The 23,254-nt window shown below is 42.4% G+C and overlaps 1 protein-coding gene and 1 pseudogene across 1 annotated transcript; both read left to right on the forward strand.

The window, feature by feature from the left end:
- Positions 1-12,792: 12,792 nt before the first annotated feature.
- LOC109553984 (upstream-binding factor 1-like protein 1) lies at positions 12,793-14,132 on the forward strand. Its single transcript, XM_019954300.2, has one exon. The coding sequence runs from the start codon at positions 12,903-12,905 to the stop codon at positions 14,130-14,132; it is 1,230 nt and encodes a 409-aa protein (XP_019809859.2). The 5' UTR covers positions 12,793-12,902.
- Positions 14,133-14,775: 643 nt separating this feature from the next.
- Positions 14,776-16,280, forward strand: LOC109553985 (MAU2 chromatid cohesion factor homolog pseudogene; annotated as a pseudogene).
- Positions 16,281-23,254: the final 6,974 nt, after the last annotated feature.

Genomic DNA, 23,254 nt, shown 5'->3' on the forward strand with positions numbered 1-23,254 from the left:
TCCAGTTCAGTTCAGTTCTGACTCTTTGCGACCCCATGGACTGCACCACAACAGGCTTCCTTGTCCATCACCAATTCCCGGAGCTTGCTTAAACTCATGTCCATTGAGTCGGCGATGCCATCTAACCATCTCATCCACTGTTGTCCCCTTCTACTCCTGCCTTCAATCTTTCCCAGCAACAGGGTCTTTTCTAAGGCGTCAGTTCTTCCCATCAGGTGGCCAAAATACTGGAGCTTCAGCTTCAGCATCAGTTCTTTCAATGAACATTCAGGGTTGATTTCCTTTAGGAGGACTTCCCTAGCGGTTCAGATGGTAAAGCATTTGCCGACAATGCGGGAGACCCAGGTTCAATCCCTGGGTTGGGAAGATCCCCTGGAGAAGGAAATGGCAACCCACTCCAGTACTCTTACCTGGAAAAATCCCATGGAGGGAGGAGCCTGGTAAGCTACAGTCCATGGGGCTGCAAAGAGTGGACATGACTGAACGACTTCACTTTCTTTCTTTCTTTTCCTTTAGGATGGACTCATTCAAATTCCTTGCTGTCCAAGTGTCAGGGGACGTTCAACTTTAAGGGATCCAATATGTTCTTCTTTTGTGTGCTGTTTCTCAAGGACTCTCATTTCCTTATCAGTTCCTGGAAAACAGGAGTGGGCAGAGCTACACGCAGTTCTGAGATCATGAGAAAGGGCACCTGCTTGGATTCCTTTTAGTGACTCCCTTCCTTGACCTTTTACTTAAAGTAATCTATTCAGTTATGCCCTTCTTACTCAGGATACGGAGTGCTTTCTGGCCCTTTGAAGATTGCTATTTGCTTGGCTTTGTTTTGCTCATTTTTTTTTTACTGCCTACTTTCTGCTTTATTGAGTATGCCAAAGCCTCTGACTGTGTGGATCACAATAAACTGTGGAAAATTCCGAAAGAGATGGGAATACCAGACCACCTGACCTGCCTCTTGAGAAACCTATATGCAGGTCAGGAAGCAACAGTTAGAACCGGACATGGAACAACAGACTGGTTCCAAATAGGAAAAGGAGTATGTCAAGGCTGTATACTGTGACCCTGCTTATTTAACTTATATGCAGAGTACCTCATGAGAAACGCTGGGCTGGAAGAAGCACACACTGGAATCAATATTGCTGGGAGAAATATCAGTAATCTCAGATATGCAGATGACACCACCCTTATGGCAGAAAGTGAAGAGGAACTAAAAAGTCTCTTGATGAAAGTGAAAGAGGAGAGTGAAAAAGTTGGCTTAAAGGTCAACATTCAGAAAACAAAGATCATGGCATCTGGTCCCATCACTTCATGGGAAATAGATGGGGAAACAGTGGAAACAGTGTCAGACTTTATTTTGGGGGGCTCCAAAATCACTGCAGATGGTGACTGCAGCCATGAAATTAAAAGACGCTTACTCCTTGGAAGGAAAGTTATGGCCAACCTAGATAGCATATTCAAAAGCAGAGACATTACTTTGCCAACAAAGGTCCGTCTAGTCAAGGCTATGGTTTTTCCAGTGATCATGTATGGATGGGAGAGTTGGACCATGAAGATAGCTGAACACTGAAGAATTGATGCTTTTGAACTGTGGTGTTGGAGAAGACTCTTGAGAGTCGCTTGGACTGTAAGGAGATCCAACCAGTCCATTCTGAAGGAGATCAGCCCTGGGATTTCTTTGGAAGGAATGATGCTAAAGCTGAAACTCCAATACTTTGGCCACCTCATGCGAAGAGTTGACTCATTGGAAAAGACTCTGATGCTGGGAGGGATTGGGGGCAGGAGGAGAAGGGGATGACAGAGGATGAGATGCTGGATGGCATCACTGACTTGATGGATGTGAGTCTGAGTGAACTCCGGGAGTTGGTGATGAACAGGGAGTCCTGGCATGCTGCAATTCATGGGGTCGCAAAGAGTCGGACACAACTGAGCAACTGAACTGAACTGAACTGAAAACTGCCTTGTATGAAGATATATAAACATGCGTTTCTGCAAATAAAGCACCCTTGTTTCACTCACCAACTCACTTGGGTCCCCTGCATCCCTCTTCTTGTCTACTGCAGTCCCCAGGTCCCGGTCTACAAAGACCGTGACATCCAAGGGACTCCAAGAGTCTTCTCCAACAACAGTTCAAAACCATCAGTTCTTGATCTTAGTTTCTACATCCCATGAATGGTCACTTTAATTTCTCATATTTATGCACAGTTACAAATGTCGCTTTCCTATAGATACATTCATTATTGCTTGCTCGAAGTCAGAGGTTTCTGAAAAGTCATTTGCCAACACTCAAAACCAAATTCTATTTTTTCTCAAATCATTTACTGCGCTATCTACTTATCTATTGCTAAACATTCTTTCTAACACACACAAATATTACCACTTGTAATATATTTATATGAGTAGAGCAGGAGACCCTTTTTAGGAACTACACTAAATAGAAAACTAAACAGTACCTGGAAACTACTTTCTGAGTCCTTAAAATCTATGTAAACAACCAAGGAATTCATAGATAACAGACCTAAAATTAATCATTAAATTATTCCAAAAATATATAGCAAGACAAGATGGCTGAATGGTTTAATTTATAGAAAGGTTGAAAAAATGTAATACTTTAAAAAATTTGACAAATGAGAGCATTACATAGAAACAACCTCAGCTTGTATTGGAAAGCTTGGTCTCTGAATACCTGTGCCAAATTAAATCCCAGAGCCAGTTTTGGGTGAAGCAGAAAAGGATAGCTTTATTGCCTTACCAGGCAAAGGGAGACATACCAGGCTTCTGCCTCAATAAACTATGTGCCTCAACCCCAGAGGATTTGATGAAGGTTTTTTATAATATTGGATCAAAGGTGGGGTCTGACAAAATTAGGGTGTGAGCAAGGCTTGCACTGTTTAATCTCATCTCAGCTAGTCTGTCCCCTAATCTTGATGAGCTTCTCTGGTCCCTTTAATCTTACCTCAGGTGTTTTTCTGTCTGTCCCTCCCTTGATTAGCAACTGTTTGAATCCGCCCTTTGGAACTCAGGGAACATTATGGCCTTACAAGAAATGGAGGCACAGAAAAGCCTCCATCCTTGGGACTGGTCCCCAGCCTTTTCGGTGCTAGGGACAGGTTCATGGCAGACAGTTTTTCATGGACTTGGGAGGGGGCATGGCGCAGGCGGTAATGTGAGGGGTGGGATGGGCAGACAACCTTCGCTTGCTCACCCGCTGCTTGCCTCCTGCAGCGTGGCCTGGCTCCTTCCAGCCCATGGACTGGTGCCGTCCATGCCTCAGGGTTGGGGATCACTGCTCTGATTCCTCTGAGGTCTGGGAGCTTCCCTGGGGTTAGCTATGCAGGGTTAAGGCAGGAGGTGCTTTTTTGGTTCTGGAACCAGAGAGCAGGGCTTCAGCAGGAGACCCAGCTGAGCGGGTAACCAGAGAATAAGTTCTCCCTGATTCGAACTGGGAATTGAACTGGGGTCTCCTAATCAACTGAGCTATCAGGGAAGCCCGTTTTGATGCTACTAGACTGAATATCCCAAGAGGGTAGGGAAAATATTTTTTATTATTCCCACTATCTTATACATGCTTAGAACATAGAATACTATAAAAATATGGTGAATGAATGAATAAATAAATGAATGAAAGAGTGAATATAAACAATATTATTCTGGCAAAGTTTTCCAAAATGCAGCTAACATAATAGGACTGAGAATAATAAAGCATAATGTCAACAAAAGGCAAGTCATAAATTGATTTCCAGATTGATAGGCCAAGGAAATTCCATTATTTTGAGATTTGAAATGATTATATATACTACAATTTTATTCTACAAGTTTGATTTTGAGATTTCCTCAGAGATGGGCTTCCCTGATAGCTCAGTAAGTAAAGAATCCGCCTGCAATGCAGGAGACCCCAGTTCCATTCCTGGGTTGGGAAGATCCGCTGGAAAAGGGATAGGCTACCCACTCCAGTGTTCTTAGACTTCCCCTGTGGCTCAGCTGGTAAAGAATCCACCTGCAATGCGGGAGAACTGGGTTCAATCCCTGGGTTGGTAAGATCCCCCGGAGAAGGGAAAGGTAACCACTCCAGTATCCTGGCCTGGAGAATTCCATGGGGTTGCAAAGAGTCTGACACGACTGAGTGACTTTCACTTTCAGGGATGGCAAATATATAATATGGAAGATAATGTTCCTAGTGATAAGAAAATGGAAAACAGTACTTAGAAGGAGACAGTCAGGATTTTTAGTTCTAAAGTTTTTATTGGAGTATAGTTGATTTACTATGTCATGTAATTAGTTTCAGGTGTACAGCGAAGTGACTTGATTATACAAATATCCAGTCTTTTTCAGATTCTTTCCCCATATAGGCCGTTATAGAATATTGAGTAGATTTCCCTGTGCTATCCAGTAGGTCCTTTTTAGTTATCTATTTTATATATAGTAGTGTGTGTATGTTGATCCCAATAGCCCACTTTATCCCACACAAACACACTTACCCCTTGGTAACCATAGTTTTGTTTTCTACATCTATAACTCTATGTCTGTTTTGGAGACAAGTTCATTTGTACCCCTTTTTTAGATTCCACATACAAGTGATATATGATATTTGTCTTCCTTCAGACAGTCAGGATTTAAATAGGCATATATACAAAATCACTTACTGGGACTTCCTTGGTGGTAGTTGCTAAGACTGCACTCCCAATCCAGGGTGCCAGGGTTTGATCCCTGATCAAGGAACTAGATCCCGTATGCCACAACTAAGACCCAGCACATCCAAATAAATAAATATTAAAAAAAGAATCCTTATTAAAGCTTTAGATGATATAAACATTACACATGGAAAAAAACAACAGATTTGCTTTTGAAAGAATGATGCACATGACTAAGAATTCACATTTCTATAAACAAAATGATAACATGACTCACAAGAAAGAAAAGCAAAGAAAATATTTTGGGATTTGGTTCTTGGGCTCCAAAATCACTGCAGATGGTGACTGCAGCCATGAAATTAAAAGACGCTTGCTCCTTGGAGGGAAAGCTATGACAAACCTAGACAGTATATTAATATTCATTGGAAGGACTGCAGCTGAAGCTGAAGTTTCAATACTTTGGCCACCTGATGCGAAGAGGTGACTCATCGGAAAAGACCCTGATGCTGGGAAAGATTGAGGACAGGAGGAAAAGGGGATGACAGAGAATGAGATGGTTGGATGGCATCACCGGCTCAATGGATATGAGTTTGAGCAAACTCTGGGAGATAGTGAAGGACAGGGAAGACTGGTGTGATGCAGTTGGTGGGGTTGTAAACAGGTGGACACAACTGAGCAACTGAATAACAAGATGGTGAATACATCACTTTCCCTACAAAGGTTCATCTAGTCAAAGCTATGGTTTTTCCAGGAGTCATGTATGGATGTGAGGGTTGGACCATAAAGAAGGCTGAGTGCCAAAGAACTGGTGATGAATTGTGATGCTGGAGAACACTCTTGAGAGTCCCTTGGACTGCAAAGAGATCCAACCGGTCAATTTTAAAGAGAATCAGCTCTGAATATTCATTGAAAGGACTGATGCTGAAGATCCAACACTTTGACCATCTCATGCGAAGAACTGATTCATTGGAAAAGACCTTATGCTGGGAAAGATTGAAGGCAAAAGAAGAAGAGTGTCGCAGAGAATAAGATGGTCAGATAGTATCACGGACTCAAAGGAAGGAATTTGAGCAAACTCTAGGAGATAGTGATGGATAGGGAAGCTTGGTGTACTGCAGTCCATGGAATCAGAAAGAGTTGGACATGGCTTAGCGACTGAATACCAGCATGGCCTTGGGATAAATGATGTCTGAAATGTGAAAAAATTACGCAATTTGTAATGCATTAAATTCCATGAAACCAGGAGTTCACTTCTTACATATATTTCAGGCAAGTGAAAATCTCTCAAACAAGTTAGAGGACAGGCTAATTTTCTCTAACAAACACCCCCAAACTTAAATGAATCGGAATGTGTATTTCCCAGGTTCTCCTCCTGTCACCTTTCCTTTGATTTGTCGCTAGTGACTAAGAATTCAAGATTATGTTCAATATAGTTACTGTTATTAGATAATGAAAGGTGAAGAAAAATGTGATTTTTTGGCCCCACTTCTACTACTGATGTAAGTATGATTTTTATCAAATTTCTTCATATCTCTTTGATTAAAATTTTTTTCTTTCCTTTTTAAATTTGGCTACATTTCATGGCACATTGGACCTTAGTTCCCCGACCATGGTTCCAACCACAGCCCCTGCGTTGAAAGGCGGGGTCTCAACTACCAGCTCACTAGAGAAGTCCCTTGTTTATTGCATGTTTAATAGAACATTTTTAAAGCATTTTATCTAAGTTTCTATCCCTTTAATAGGATTTAATTTCCAGCCACCTAAAACAGTGGTCTTTTAGACTATAGAAACTTTCAAACTTTGGAGAGTGGGGCTCTGAATTCTACAAGCATGCTGTTGTTTTAAAAGGAAGGGCTTGAGTTTATTGTTTTCTTACTAGAGAAAATAATAAAGGAAATTTATTTTTTGAAAAGATAGGCATAAGATCTACAAAAAAACTGGGAGGAGGGACAAGTTATTGGTATGTTGAAAGGAGATTAGTAGCAATTGTTCCCTTCAATCTCATTTTAGGAAAAACTGTTGTTCATTCAGTCTCTGTTTCTTTATTCTCAGCTACTAGGAAATCTTCCTTGATGAGTTTTTCTCCTCACAGTTCATTTTCAAAGATCCCTAGGAAACATCCACAACTAAATACTGTATTAACATAATCCTTTTAAGAAGAAAAATATTTATCTTCCTTCCATTTACAGAAAGAAAGCAGCCCGGTAAGAATCAAAGAAGGACGTGGAGAAAAAATTTGCCTGATTTGTGTAGCCTGTGGTTGGAAGATCAACACAGTTTCTAGAGAGCTAGAATCCAGAAAAGCTTCTCACATGGAGTAAAGGAAGGATTGCCTCCATGAAAGTTCAGACTAATCCAGCAGCATTTCTCAAAAATTTTGTATGAATATTGTTCTTCATCAACCAGGTAAGAAGATACCATAGAGTCTATTATTTTCCTCAACATCTTATCTTTGAACACAAATCTGTAATTCTGTGTGTATGAAAAGTGGGAATATTAGGAAATATGTGACTGGACTATATACATTTTTTTGGTATTTCTTTTCATTTCATTTATTTATTTATTTGACCGAGCTGGCTCTTCTTCTCTCTAGCTGCGGTGACTAGAGGCTACTCTAGTTGCAGTGGGCTGGCTTCTCATTGCGGTGGCTTCTCAGAGCACGGGGCCTAGGTGCTGCAGCTTCAGCAATTGTGGTTCAGGGGCTTAGTTGCCCTGGGGTCTTCCTGGACCAGGGACAGATTCTTTACCACTGGACCACCCCAGGGAAGTCCCTTTTTTGTATTTTTCTTTCATATTATTACTTATTTGCTTCATTAGCTTCTGTATTGTTGCCTTGCATGCTTTAGATTTTACAGTTTTAAGAATCAGCATATCTAAGTTATGTTATGGATCTTACTGCTGTTGAAAATTCAATTAACAATCAAGGGGGGAAAAAGAGCATTTTATTCAAACCAAGCTGAGGAGTATAACTCAGGAAACAGACTTGCAGAAGCTCTGAGAATTACTCTGCCTGTTAGACATGGAAGGCACAGTCACAAACCTTTCAAGATAAAGTAACAGACATTAAACCTATATATTGATATTTTATATAAAGTTCACCAAAGGTATATAGTCCAGGTGAAAAATGAAAGTGTTAGTCATTCAGTCATGTCTAACTCTGCGACTCCATGGAATATAGCCTGCCATGTTCCTCTGTCCATGGAAGTCTCCAGGCAAGAATATTAGAGTGGGTTGCCATTCACTTCTCCGGGGGATCTTCCCAACCCAGGGACTGAACCCAGGTCTCCCACATTGCAGGCAGATTCTTTACCATCTGAGGGACAGTAGGGGAACCCCCATTCTTTTAACACTAGCAGTGTAACCTTTTAAAGAAGAGTGTTCTTTCCAGCTCTGTATTGGGGTGTCATGATGACTTGCTACTCATTTTGTGTGTTGTTACCTAGACTATGAGCATCCCTGGTGGCTCAGACTCCACCTGCAATGTGGGAGACCTGGGTTTCAATCCCTGGGTCAGGAAGATCCCTGGAGAAGGGAATGGCTACCCACTCCAGTGTTCTTGCCTAGAGGATTCCATGGACAGAGGAGCCTGGTGGGCTACAGTCTATGGGGTCCCAAAGAGTCGGACACGACTGGGGAACTAACACTTTCAAGAAGTTACGTTGCTAGCATTAGAAAAGAGGGAAAAGGAATTTCTTTGTGTTCGGGTAGACACCCACATCTTTGAGGAGATCTGGTTAGAGTGGAATGCAGATGGACACTGCACACTAGAGAAGGAGGAAGGAGGCCTGAATGAACACGGAAGAGAAATTCATGTTTACATTTTCTCGTCATAACTAAAAATATAAATTTTATCATGAGCAATGTCTCATTTCTTTTTTCACTGCAATGGTTTCAATTGGGGGTGATTTTTCCTTCCAGAGGGCAATTGTTGATATGTGGATAAATGTTAGGTTGTCACAATTGGATGTTACTATTATTTCATGGGTAGACACCATGGATTCTGTTAAGCAGCCTACAAGGCAGAGGAGAGCCCAACAAGAAAGAAATAAGCAGTTCCAAATGTCAGTTGTTCTGATTTTGGAAAATCCCTGAGCTAGAGAATCTTAACGTGGATTAGTAATAAGACTTTTAATTAGCTAGTTCCTGAAGAGAACAGGCGATCAGTCAAAAGTCCTGAATAAATAGAAAGCTAAGACTTTAAAGAGAATATTGTTTTGCCCAAGATTTATGTGGAATTCCTTGAAATCACTCTGGATTATTAAATTCACATCTACTAGCCAAGAGTATTTTGACTTGAGATTTTGTCACTGTGATTTGAGACTGTCTTTCAGTCTGTAAATATATTTTCAATACTGTGAATACTGCATCTGAATGCATTCTTGGGTTATTTTGTTGCTTATGTATTAACATTTGTTTTAAGTACCGAGGGGGAGTTATGAACAATACAGTCATCCTTCCTACCCTTATGAAGGCTATAGTCAGAGAGCAAGGAATTGAATAAAAGTTATAGGAATTCTAGTTACAATTTGAATCAATGTGCTGCTGCTAAGTCGCTTCAGTTGTATCTGACTCTGTACGACCCCATAGATAGCAGCCCACCAGGCTCTCCATCCCTGGGATTCTCCGGGCAAGAACACTGGAGTGGGTTGCCATTTCCTTCTCCAATGCACGAAAGTGAAACGTGAAAGTGAAGTCGCTCAGTCGTGTCCGACTCCTAGCGACCCCATGTACTCTAGTACTCTAGTACTCTTGCCTGGAAAATCCCATGGACGGAGGGGCCTGGTAGGCTGCAGTCCATGGGGTCGTGAAGAGTCAGATACAACTGAGCGACTTCACTTTCACGTTTCACTTTTGTGCATTGGAGAAGGAAATGGCAACCCACTCAAAGGAATACATAATGAAGTATAAACTTAAGGCAGTGGCATAAGGGAGTGGCATCTGAAGACAGACTTGAAGGATAAATAGGGTGGGGTGGGTGGATATCCTGAGGTGGGAAAGAGCTGTGATGCTTTTCAGTACATGGCTGAAAAAGCCATTGAATCAAACAGAGCAAGAAAACAAAGTATAATGAAGTAAGTAGGGCTGAACTGGCTTCCTTGGTGGCTCAGTGGTAAAGACTCTGCCTGCCAATAAAGGAGACTTGGGTTTGATCCCCATGTCGGGAAGATACCTTGGAAAGGAAATGGCAGCCCACTCCAGTATTCTTGCCTGGGAAATCCCAAGGACACAGGAGTCTGACAGCTACAGTCCATGGAGTTGCAAAAGACTTGAACACAGCTAAATATCACAACAAAAGCCTAAATATTCAGAGTTTTGTTAGAATCAAAAAGTATTTTAATATTGAATATGTATTCCTACTTCTTTGCTACTTTTGAAAAATAATCTATTGGTATAATAGTTTTTCTTTCTTATAAGATCCCCTACAGATATCATCTTATGCACAGTTTTCTTTTCAATACTATAATTTTGTTTCCTTCTCTTTACCACCGCCATTTTTATAGATTATGTCAGCTTGGACCTCCCAAGAGAATTGCATGGACGCAGTGATAGTAGCTGTGAGTAAGTGAAGGTTGCTGAGTTGTGTCTGACTCTTCGTGACCCCCATGGACTGTAGCCTGCCACGCTCATCTGTCCATGGAATTCTCCAGGCAAGAATACTGGAGTGGGTTGCCATTTCCCCCTCCAGAGGATCTTCTTGACCTAGGGATCAAACTGACATCCCTTGCATCTCTTGGATTGGCAGGTGTATTTGATTCTTTACCACTAGTGCCACCTGGGAAGCTCAAACTCCTGAAAATGACAAGTTACTTCACTATCTCCATATTTTTGTTTTTCTAGAATGTCTTACAGTTGGACTCATGAAATACATATTATTTTCAGATTAGCTTCTTTTACTTAGTGATGTCTCTTTCTAGCCTGATCTCTCATTTCTTTTTAGCACTGAATAATGTTCCATTGTCTGTAGGTAGCGTAGTTTCTTTATCCAGTCAACTATCTAAAGACATGTTGGTTGCTTTCAAGTTTTGACAATTATGAACAAAGCTGCTAAAGCATCCCTCTGCAGTTTTTTTTTTTTTTTTAATGAGGTTTTCAGGTTTTTAGCCAATTTGGTTAAATACAAAGAAACATGATTACTGAATAATATTAAAAGGATATTTAGTTTGATAAGAAAGTTCCCTATTACTGTTCAGAATACCTGCATCATTGTGCATTCCCATTAACAATGAATCAAAGTTGCTGTTTTTCCAAATTCTCTCCAGGATTTGGTAATGTCACTGTTTGGGATTTTGGACATTCCAATACAGGTACCATGGTATCTGTGGAGGTGATGCAATTCCAGTTGAGCTATTTCAAATCCTGGAAGATGATGCTGTGAAAGTGCTGCACTCAATATGACAGCAAATTTGGAAAACTCAGCAGTGGCCACAGGAATAGAAAAGGTCAGTTTTCATTCCAATCCCTAAGAAATGCAATGCCAAAGAATGCTCAAACTACCGCACAATTGCACTCATCTCAGATGCTACTAAAGTAATGCTCAAAATTCTTCAAGCCAGGCTTCAGCAATACGTGAACCATGAACTTCCAGATGTTCAAGCTGGTTTTAGAAAAGGCAGAGGAACCAGAGATCAAATTGCCAACATCCGCTGGATCATGGAAAAAGCAAGAGAGTTCAAGAAAAACATCAATTTCTGCTTTATTGACTATGCCAAAGCCTTTGACTGTGTGGATCACAATAAACTGTAGAAAATTCTGTAAGAGATAGAAAAACCAGACCACCTGATTGCCTCTTGAGAAACCTATATGCAGGTCAGGAAGCAACAGTTAGAACTGGACATGGAACAACAGACTGGTTCCAAATAGGAAAAGGAGTATGTCAAGGCTGTATATTATCACCCTGCTTATTTAACTTCTATGCAGAGTACATCATGAGAAACACTGGGCTGGAAGAAGCACAAGCTGGAATCAGGATTGCCGGGAGAAATATCAATAACCTCAGATATGCAGATGACACCACCCTTATGGCAGAAAGTGAAGAGGAACTAAAAAGCCTCTTGATGAAAGTGAAAGTGGAGAGTGAAAAAGTTGACTTAAAGCTCAACATTCAGAAAACGAAGATCATGGCATCCGGTCCCATCACTTCATGGGAAATAGATGGGGAAACAGTGGAAACAGTGTCAGACTTTATTTTGGGGGGCTCCAAAGTCACTGCAGATGGTGACTGCAGGCATGGAATTAGAAGATGCTTACTCCTTGGAACAAAAGTTATGACCAACCTGGATAGCATATTCAAAAGCAGAGACATTACTTTGCCAACAAAGGTCTGTCTAGTCAAGACTATGGTTTTTCCAGTGGTCATGTATGGATGTGAGAGTTGGACTGTGAAGAAAGCTGAGTGCTGAAGAATTGATGCTTTTGAACTGTGGTGTTGGAGAAGACTCTTGAGAGTCCTTTGGACTGCAAGGAAATCCAACCAGTCCATTCTAAAGGAGATCGGTCCTGGGTGTTCATTGGAAGGACTGATGCTAAAGCTGAAACTCCAGTACTTTGGCCACCTCATGCGAAGAGTTGACTCATTGGAAAAGACTCTGAGGCTGGGAGGGATTGGGGGCAGGAGGAGAAGGGGACGACAGAGGATGAGATGGCTGGATGGCATCACTGATTTTATGGACGTGAGTCTGGGTGAACTCCGGGAGTTGGTGATGGACAGGGAGGCCTGGTGTGCTGCGATTCATGGGGTCGCAAAGAGTCGGACATGACTGAGCGACTGAACTGACTGAGTGACTGACCATGGTATCTCAATGGTATTTTAAAGTCCTTTCCTTTTCAGGAATTTTAATTTTTTAAATTTTGTTTCATTTTCACTTATTATTTGTCCCCTGAGGGGGCAACCAATCTTTTGTTTTGTTCATTTGTATGTAAAACACCCTGTGGTAAGACTGATTGGAAGGCATGTTGGGAAAGCGCCTGAGGATTTTTAATTATGGAAAAGAAGCTTCATAATGTTCAATAAGAGTCTCAACTCAGAGGTTGGGCCAGTTTTCATTTACATTCTTAAGGGTAAATGAAAGGATAGAAAGGACATATCTCAAGCAGGGTGTGCTTCTCTCATGTATCACATAGGAGAACTTTCCTTTTCTTTCTCCACAGAAACATAGAATTGCACACTGCAAGACTTCGGAAATAACTCATCTGCTGAATTTTGAGAGTGACGAAGCTGAAGATTCTACTGAGGTGCCTGAACTGTTGGGATCACATAAGTGTCCCAAAGACCTAGAAATGGCGATGCCTGAAAGTCAAGATGACTGGTCCAAGGAAGACATTATGCAGTTACTGGAATGTATGGAGAAAAACATTCCATCCAACAACAGGCACACATTCAAAGTGACCCAGTCAGTGATGGACTGGGGTAAAGTAGCTTTTAAAGATTTTTCTGGGGAAATGTGCAAACTCAAATGGTTAGAGATTTCCTATAACTTGAGAAAGTTCCGCACTTTGAAAGAATTAATCTTGGAGGCTAAGGAAAACATTAACAATTCCAAAAGAAAAAAACACAAGAAACATCCTGATTTACCCAAGAAGCCCCTGACAGCTTACCTCCGCTTTTTTAAAGAGATGAGACCTCAGTACCTCCAAAAACACCCCAAGATGAGCAACCAGGAGCTGATCAAAGTTCTGTCTGAGGAATACAGGAAGCTGCCAGAACAGCTCAAGCTGAAATACAGTCAAGATTTCCAGAAAGAGAAACAGGAGTTTCAGGAGAAAATGACTCTGTTCAGAGAACAGCACCCTGAACTTGTCCGGAACTCCAAGAAACCTAATGTCCCCAAAGGAAGTCAAAGCAAAGTGCCAAAGAAGTTTCAGGAACATGTCCAAAAAGTGAAGCCTCCCCCAGAAAACCATTTACCCGTGAAATGGAAGTTCCACGGAGAGCCCGAGAAGCCCCCCATGAATGGCTATCACAAGTTCCACCAGGATCTCTGGTCGAGCAGGGAGCTGAAAGTGGTGCCCCCGAGGGAGCGCATGGTGGAGATCAGTAGACGCTGGCAGAGGGTCCCCCAGGACCAGAAGGAGCTTTATAAGAAGCAGGCAGAGGAACTACAGACACAGTACAAGGTGGACCTTGATCTCTGGCTCAGGACTCTGTCTCCTGAAGAATATGCTGCTTACAGAGAGGTGACCTGTGCTAAGCCTAAGAACATGAGTATGATGGGGGGCCCGAACCCCAAGATTAGAAGGATGGGTCTGCAGTCCCCATCATCAGGGAATTTGCAAGGAAGGCTTAAAGAGGACCCGGTGTTTCAGGCTGCAGAGTTAGCATCATCAGACACGACTGGAGAACATTCTCCTACCTCAGGGAGATCAGAGGAAAATGAGGAAGATGCAGAGGGGGATGCCACTAACTCCTCAGACCAGTGCAGAGAAGATGAAGACTGCAAATTTGAAAGCACTGGGGATGAAGATAAAGATTGTGATGTTGAGAGTACTGTCTGTAACTCACCTTCCTAAGGGGACTCCTCTGACTCAGACTCCAAAATTATTTTTCTATCCCTTAAATGGTGGAACAGAGGACTTTGCAGCAAAACTCTAGGGAATCTAGAGTTACCAAAGGGACTGGAGTCTCCTCCTTGCCCATTTCCCTCCCTCTTTTCCTTGCTTCTTTCTTTCTTTCCTTTCCCTTCCTCCTCCATATAAAGTAGGATAGGTTGGGAAGAAGAGAACTTGAGAAGTATTCACTGCATCAGGTCCATATACATGAAAGGAGGGGATATTGCTGGGAGAATAACTGTAAATATGAACTAGCGTTGCTCCAACCTCCAATACCACCCACCCCTCCTCCTGCAAACCAGGATATATTTGAAAATCTGTTTAAGGTTAATGCCCTCTCATTATACTTTCTTTTTTTTCCCCTAAAAGTTCCTGGCTTCTTTTGTTTTTGTTTTTGTTTGTTTTGTTTTCATGAAAACTTGCATTTACTAAGTAGTTGCATCTTTTATAGTGTTAATTTTGTTGCTAAAAATCTTAGAGGTTTATTTTATTGTTCATAACTGTGTTTCTTGGTAAACAATTATAATACCAGAAATAATGATAATATTTATACTTGTTATACTGAAATTTATATCATACTATGTCTTGCCATATGTCTAAAACGATGTTAAAAGTAAAGATACGTTATTGTCCTGACTGTGACTTTAAAGCTGATGCTTCAAAGCATTAAGGCAGGATTTCCCCTGATGATGCCTGGAGACTGAGTCCTAGTACCTGCTGCTCTTGAGCTTCCAGGAGCACTTCCAGCCCTGTGCATGCACTGCTTGAAGGCCATGTTCTCCTTCAAGCTACCGCAACCCACTGAAGCCCGAACACACCTGCAGCTTGGCTCCCTGCTGTTTCTTCACACTGAGAACAGAGAGCAGGCAGGTAGCCACCTGGAGAGGGCAGGCTGACATTACAGCAAAACCCGCTGTTTCAAAGATGCTAAATCTGAAGCAGCAAGGCTTTTGTCTGAATTATGCTATCAAGAGACTTCCATTGATTCAGGAAAGTCTCTGCTGTGAGAAGCAATCTAGATCTCACGCAGACCCTGTCCTGGCACTGCCGCTTGGTCTTCCAGCTTACACGACTGCACACACTTGAGAAGGACCCCCCGTCAGCCTGCAGCCTCCTGCGTGTGGGGCTGCGTACGCCTAGGTGGTCGGATCTGAGTACACATGGGCGCTGTTCCCGCTCAGCAAGGGATGCGGCTGCTGTTGCAGGAAGTCCACCCACTGTTGAACCTCCGTGTACAGATAGTAGAGGACCCGCAAGGGAACCCCACTCAGAAAGTCTGTGTACCTTCTTCCTGGTGCTCCAGGTAGGTGCTCCTGATGCCAGGCAGGTAAAGGGCATGAGCAGCAACAGCAGTGCATCTAGACCATCTCCACATTGCACACGAAGAGATCCTGCTGATCCAGCAAACCCACCGACCTCTTCCACCCGACATCCAAGGAGCACGTGTGCGCACTTGTCAGATGGAGACTGTGATGCGCTCCTTTCAAGCCAGCTACCGAGAGAAGGTGCGGAAACACACAGACTTGTCCTCATGGCTGGAGAAGCTTAAAATGCTCGATTGCAGCCCATCCTGTCCTCCTTCCAAAAAATCCTGTGTAAGTACACCAGCACGTGTAGGCTGGGCAGAGTTTACAGGCCACTGGGCTGCAGGAGATCTCCCAGGTCTGTTGGCTGAGCCGGCACCGCGACCCCCGCCTTCCGACCCTCCTAGCCGCAGAACTCAGCTGCGTACCCTGCGGGGCCTGGCCTGTGTCTCTGCCAATGGCATGGACAGCGCTGAAGTCCAGTTCACCACAGCTTTGAGGCTCACTAATGACTGGGAGCTGTGGGCCTTCATCGTCACCAGCCTGGTGAGTGGGTATATGAAGGAGGGAAACAGACACCCAGAGGGAACTGAACAGTTCGCTGGAGAGGGTCAGTCCAGACCACAGCCTCGCTGTCAGCTCCTACTACCTCTGAGTGTGTGGCTTTTTTTTACCTGTGTGTGCTCTTCTCCTTCTTCCAGAGCCGATACAAGGAGGTCAGACACACTCTACATTATGTTTATCTCTCTATGTTTAAGCCTTTCTTTGCTTCTAGGGCATTTTGTATGTAGAGCAGTTTAAATAAGAACCTTAACATTTAACATCTGTTTTGATATTAAAGTGCTTGTAGTGACCATTCTGTTATCTGTATACATGTAAAGTTAGGGACAAGCTCTTAAATTTACAGTTAGAAATTCAGTGTGTGCCTGTGTGCTCAGCCACTTAGTTGGGTCCAACTCTTTGTGACCCTCTGGACAGTAGCCTGTGAGGGTCCTCTGGAATTTTTCAGGAAGAATACTGGAGTGGGTTGCTATTTCCTCCTTCAGGTGATCTTCCTGATCCAGAGATCGAACATTCTCCTGCATTGGCAAGTGGATTCTTTACCACTGAGCCACCTGGGAAGCCACCCCCAAAATTCAGTACTTGATATTTAATATTCCACTCTAGCTTCACAGAGGCCAACGCAAGTGTACATGCATGCGTGCATTTGTGTGAACTTTGAGCCTCCCCTTCACCTTTCAGTTATGTAAAGCTGTTGTAAATACCATCCCAATTCAGTGCCTCAAAGTTTTTTAATCATAAGAATTTAAAACAGACAGCAAGCAAGCCCCCAGGGAGCCATTACAGCTAGCCTCATACAGCTAAAGTGAAGGTGAAAATTTCTCAGTCATGTCCGACTCTTTGCGACCCCATGAACTGTAGCCCACCAAGCTCCTCTGCCCATGGAATTCTCCAGGCCAGGATACTGGAGTGGGTAGCCATTCCCTTCACTAAGTGTTTAGGAAAAACAGATAAATAAAACTTCAAAGCTTTACAGGAATGTGAGGAGGCGGCAGAAAGATTCCTGTGGGGAGGTGAACCACTGAAAGCTAGTCAGCCCCTTTGTGTGCGCCTCCCACTTCTTCCGACTGGTTGGGGTGGCCCTCAGGGCCTGCGGTTCTGGAGGTGCTGGTCCAGGAGGTGTCACGCTCTGTCACAGACCCAGAGCTGCCTCCCCCCGTTGTTGAGTCCTGACAGTCACCATGAGTGAGGCTCTGGGGTCAGCACTCCTTGTCCAACTTACTGGGAATACAGGCAGGGAAATTGGAAAGAGCTGCCTGGCGCGGTGGGTAAATCTGTTCGCTGCATGGTTTTTGTCTCCTTAAAGGGTTTTTTAAAATAAGTATTGGGTTGGCCAAAAAGTTCATTTGGGTTTTTCCACAACAGCTTATGGAAAAGCCTGAACGAATTTTTTGGCCAACCCTATATGTTTGGGATTGTTGTTGCTGTTCACTCACTGTGGTGTCCGACTCTTTGCGACCCTGTGGACTGCAGCACGCCAGGCTTCCCGGTCTTTCACTATCTTCTGGAGTTTTCTCAAATTCATGTCCATTAAGTCACGTTTGGCAAGCTGTCTTTTAATGGGTTTGTAATGTCTCATGTTTTTAGCAGCCTGTATCTGCAGCTGGTGCTTTTAATTAGGAAAAAAATTGTAAATAAAAAACATTGTTTAAAAGACATAACCATAGAACACAACTTCTCACTTGTGGATTTTTTTCTGTGTATTCCAAGTAAGATAACTTGAAGCAGCCAAAAAGTAAAGTGAAGTACTTTTTTTTTTCCCCCATCTAGATCCTTGTAGGTGCTTTTGTTATTGTGGTAAATATAAAAACACACTTTCATTCTCATGACTATGAAGAAATATCTGTACTTAAATGAATTCTAAATGGTTGAAATGCTGAATGTATTTGGAAAACCATGCTGCAAATTATATGATTTGCTTCTCTGCTCAATATGAAATTTGTGAAATTAGCGTCAAAGACATGATTATTTTTATTTCAAATAGCAGGTAATATAGGGGACTCTTGCTATTAAGATGTAGTAAGGTTTTTTGAAGAAAAGTTAAATTTTACCTAACCTCCTCCTCCTTCTGCCTCTGTAACTCAGCTTGCCCCTTGCAAAGTCTAGATCACATAGGTCACGTAGTCTCAGAAAGTGGGGACTTGCAATACTAGGAACTGGACTTTACTCACTCACCCTTGTCCTACTCTTTGCAGTCACCCAGCCCGCAATCCTGCTTAATCATGCCTGTCCAGGTCAGACATCACCCTCCCCATGCTGACCATTGTTTCCGTGTGTGAAACACCTTGTTTAAACCAGCCTATTAGCAGCTAGTGTTGCCTACTACACTCTGTCTATAAAAACTCTGTAATCCCTTTGTTCAGGGCTCAGAGCTTGGAGTGTTAACTCCTCTGTGCCCATTGGTGTAATAAACCTGAGTTTTCCAACTCTCCGAGTGTGGTGCTTGGTTTCTTGAGTGCTGGTTTCGGCAACATTTCAACATGAGCTAGAGAGTACGTTTAAAGAACCAGTATTGAAAAACTTATCAATATATATTTAGGAAGTATCTTTAGTGTTAGAAATACAATGGTGACTATGTAATTCAGTGTGGGGCAAAAATATTTAAATTAAAAGAAATGCTCTATTGTGTGATCGGAAAATGGGAACAGACATGCTCCCTGTCATACCATCCCATCCTTCATGCCCAGGTGATAATCCTAAATTAAAATAATAAAAAAGAGTAACATACCACCAGTATGATTGCAATGCCCACAATCACCCCCACACTTATAATATCTACGCTTAACAGAGCCTCCAACATACAAATACACTTAAGCTCAATGTGTGTAATCTACTTAGTTTTTGACATCCACTTTCAAATCTTGAAAACTTAAACTTTTAGACTCTAGTCCCTAACTTTTACTGCAAAACTCCTTTCCAATAAGGAGTATTTATTTATTAATTTCTTCAGGCAAAGATTTGTCCAGTGCCCCTCATGAAGCACTTTCTTTTTATTATTGTAGACAAAAAGGACCTACTAATTCTGGATTCTCTGAAAGAAATGCTTATCCCAGTCTCCAGGTCAGTGGAGATTTCCCTGCAAATCGGTTTTCGCTCAGAGGGTGAATAGATGTGTAGGACAGAGTAGTTTTCAAGGAAGGAGAAGGTTGGGGGCTGACCTGGATCTGGTTAGAGACCAGGTCTGTCCATCCTGTTTAAGCCCTGGGGGGCAGGAAATGGGAAGCACATGGTCATATTTTGTTGAGTCCAGCAAGCTCACAACACAGGTGAATAACCATTTCATATACTCCAGACAAATGGCTATAATGGAAGATTTCACTGTCAAGATGATAGAAACCAACAAAAGTTGGCAGTTAGCACCTGCTTTATAATGTAGAACTAAAAAGGAGGGTCCATTACAGTAGAAAGAGCCTAAAGACAACGAAGTATTCTTTTGCAGCACTGGACAAGGGCTCCGCCAGAGAAGCAGCCCTGAGTACCCCGTCTGGGCCATGACTCAGCCTCCTCACCTGTGGCCAGTGCAGATGAAGGGCCTGACAGGGAAAGTGCACATGCTATCATTGTACCTCCAAAGGAGGGAATGCTTGGCAACATCCACAAAACTTACATTCCCTCTGTCACAATCAAGGAACACCCCAACCCTGCCCAGAGGTCTCTCTATGTACAGAGGCGTGGTGGGGGCGGTGGTCCAGAGTTGGTAATGGTCATCCTGCTTCACACACACAAGGAGAAAGTTGTCCCTGTTGGACTCGTCCAGTATGCCATCGTCCTTCCTTATCCAGGAATCCTTACAGAAGCCTACAGCCCAGTTCCAAGAGCTGTCCACAAGCATCTCCCAGAACTGTTTTCTGGAGGTGAAGCTCTGGGCTCCCCATGAGGCAAAATACTTCAATGTTCCACCATCCAAAGACGCATGGAGGCTGTCATGTTCATACTTCAGACTTCTTGCATCATCAAACAGCCTGATGTGGTAACTGCTTACTTCATTACTGAGTGAAAAAGTTACTGTGGAGAGATGAGAGAATATGCCAGTCAAAATTAATATTAAAATAAAATGACCTATGAGAGAGGAGGGTTTATCTAGAGTCTCATTGGGTGAAAAGTCTTAAGGTTATTAGAAACGTAGTTTTAACTGGAAAACATTGGATTCAAACGTTGCCAGGATATCTGCCAAGGAAATAGATTATTAGTCACCATGGAAAAAACTGCTTAAAAACTCAGAGATTATAAACAATAGGGAGGTCATGTCTACTGCTGGCTGGGTACTTTTTATTCCATCTAAAAGACTGGACAACAGGCATTGACCATCTCCAAGACCATGACAATATATCTTATCTCCACCTCCATTACTTCTACTCAAGGGAAAAAAAAATACATTGTAGAATAGAGAATTGGTGATCATTCTTCCATTTCAGTTAAATTAGCAAGTGGACATTGAGGAAACAAAAACCTAAGTATGGCTTCTTAAAAGTGATTTCCTTATAGGCTTTTTTCTGATTTTGATCTGCAGTTGCAGCCTAAGGTCTAGTCTTCCACTTCCTGACCTGGTCACCCTCCAGGCTGAAGTTTATCATGGAGCTCTGTGGGGCCCATCCACCAACCATTTGCTTTCTTGTGGTTTCCATACTTTTTTGAGGCTTATATGTTTGTTCATATTATATCAATGGGAAAACATATCATACATTCAATTGCTAAGAAACTTTCTCTATGTAACTGCACTTAAACTCTGAAACTGGAATACCCTGGATTAATAAGCAGCTTTCAATGAACAACCGACATGGTAGGTGATATTTTTAGGGATCCAGGAGCCATTTTGGAGTATGTCTTTTTCTTCATTATACAGATTATTCAAATTTATAAGTAATTGCTGAGGCATGAATCACATCAAGCACCAGCCTGTGCGTATTCTGTAGAGGATTTTAGTGACTCTGTGATCGCACATGTCCGTACGTGCCTATTTGCAGGCTGTTCTGCACAAGCTGAGACATGAAGAGGGAAAGACTGTCTACAGAAACCAACACTGAGGGACCCTACAGGGCAGACACATCGGTGGGGTGATACTCTGGAAGCGGCTGAGCCAGTCCATCAGCCCGGCCATAGGTCATGCAGGGAGTTCTGGGAGCAGAGGCTGAGGCACGTGCAGCTGTGCTGACTCACTCCTGTAAGAGGGAGATGTGGTTCATCCTTCTGCTGCCCAGGGCTTCTTAAATACAGCCTTTAGGATAAGACAGCATCCTTCAGCTCAACTTTCTTCATCTAAATCCTTTTCCCACAAGCATGGGATAGGATCAGGCTATTCTTGGGAAATTTTTTTCTCATTTTTCTCATGGTCTGTTTTCACCCCCGTTTCCCAGAGGTACTTACCTTTCTCACCTAATGCCTGGAAATACTAGGCCTTGAGCTTCAACATGTTTATGATCTTGAAATTTAAATCAGTAAAAACTGGCCTTTTGGAAAAGTCTGCATTGGGCATGGCAACATATACCTCCCTCAGCCACAGGAGCAAAATATGCTATTAATTACTTCAATTCAAGTATAACAGGAAATCATATTCAACAAAACAGACACCGATATGTGCGTGTTAAGTGAAGTGAAATGAAGTTGCTCAGAATGTCCGACTCTTTGCGACCCCATGCTCATGTTAAGTTGCGTCCAATTCTGTGTGACCCTATGGATTGTAGCCCTCCAGGCTTCTCTGTCCATGGGATTCTCCAGGCAAGAATACTGGAGTGGGTTGCCATGCCCTCTTCCAGGGGATGTTCCCAACTCAGGGATCGAACCTGCATCTCTTGTGTCTCCTGCATTGGCAGGCGGGTTCTTTACCACTAGCGCCACCTGGGGAGCCCCATAGACACATATACACACAAGCAATGTAGTATTGTCTGGCACACTATGTGTTCCCTTTGTTAAATGCAGCTCGATCTCTTACACAGCCCTCACAGTGCCATCATCAGCATTGCAAGATCAGACTTACCATTTCAGTTTGTCTCCCAATTCCTGTCAAAAATAAAATAAGGAAACATAAGACTAGACTTCTTCATAAATAGCCAACCAGTATTTGGGTTGGGGAAAACTTCAGAAAAGTTCTTATCACTACCATGAGAAAACAGTCAGGACACCCATTGTCTTTTTTCTCCCCAAAGCAAATTGGCACAGCATGTTGAGATAATCCAAATTCTCGGTAAATTAAGAAATTTGGAGGGCAATGAAGAGAGAGAAGTACAAGGGTAGTGATTGGACAACCCTCAGCTCTCTGTAAATTGATGTTTCCTAGGGCTTGTCCTAAAAGTTTAATATGCCCCAAACTAAAGGCAACTCAAACCTGGGATATTCCAACAGGAGGTGAAAACTTATGAATGTGTCTAAAATTTCCCCCATTGCCCAACTGGAGATCAAAACATTGAATGGCAGTATAAACATTGTTCCCTTCTGGTTTTTACAGAATCAAATTACAAAAGGAGATTTTGAGAAGGGAGTATTCCCTGAGGAGTCTCCATCTTCACAATTCTGCAAAGCTTGCTCAATCATGATTTGCACGAGTTGCACTTTCTCTATAGTATTGCCCACTAGGAGAGACTCCCACCTTATAATGCAAGAGATGAAAAAATAGACCCCTGGTACCATCTAATGGGCATCAAAGCTGTGAGCTTCAGACAATACATTTTCAGTCCTTGGTCCTTACCTGGAGCAGCTCCACATTTGGTTTATAGGACATTTTTCTTGAATTCTTTCTATATTACTTTCAGATCTGTCTTCTTTCCAATCAGTTCCTTTTGTTTCTTTCTGATTTGCTTACAAATCTTTTGGCCTTCTTTTGTAATAAACCCTTTGTAGTAATTTTCTCCCTCCTGAAGAATTAGAGTTACCATCTGATAATCATGTCTCCATATCCATTAACGTCAAACAGTTGGGAGAGGGGTTTCAACAGCATTTAATTTGCACTGACTCATTCTGTCTCCCAAGAAGCTATGCCCATCTTAAATTCATATCTTCCCTCTTCTCAGAAATCAAACTTTTCCCTCTTTCCTTCACTTATTTTTCATGGTTTTTGACTAGGTAAAGAGTCAAACCCACCCTTTTCTCAAATAACTTCCATCCATTTCATACAGATGTTTCTGAAACATCTGGAGAAAATCTTTTCATGGGTCATTTCTTTCATATGCCTCCTATCAAATCTATCAGACCCATGCAAGCAATTGAAATCTATGGGTAATTCAT

Source organism: Bos indicus, chromosome 29, assembly GCF_029378745.1.
Source record: "Bos indicus isolate NIAB-ARS_2022 breed Sahiwal x Tharparkar chromosome 29, NIAB-ARS_B.indTharparkar_mat_pri_1.0, whole genome shotgun sequence".
Classification (NCBI taxonomy): domain Eukaryota; kingdom Metazoa; phylum Chordata; class Mammalia; order Artiodactyla; family Bovidae; genus Bos; species Bos indicus.

Excerpts from the sequence above, each read along its gene's own strand:
- LOC109553984 (XM_019954300.2), top strand. The coding sequence starts at position 12,903 with ATGGCGATGCCTGAAAGTCAAGATGACTGGTCCAAGGAAGACATTATG.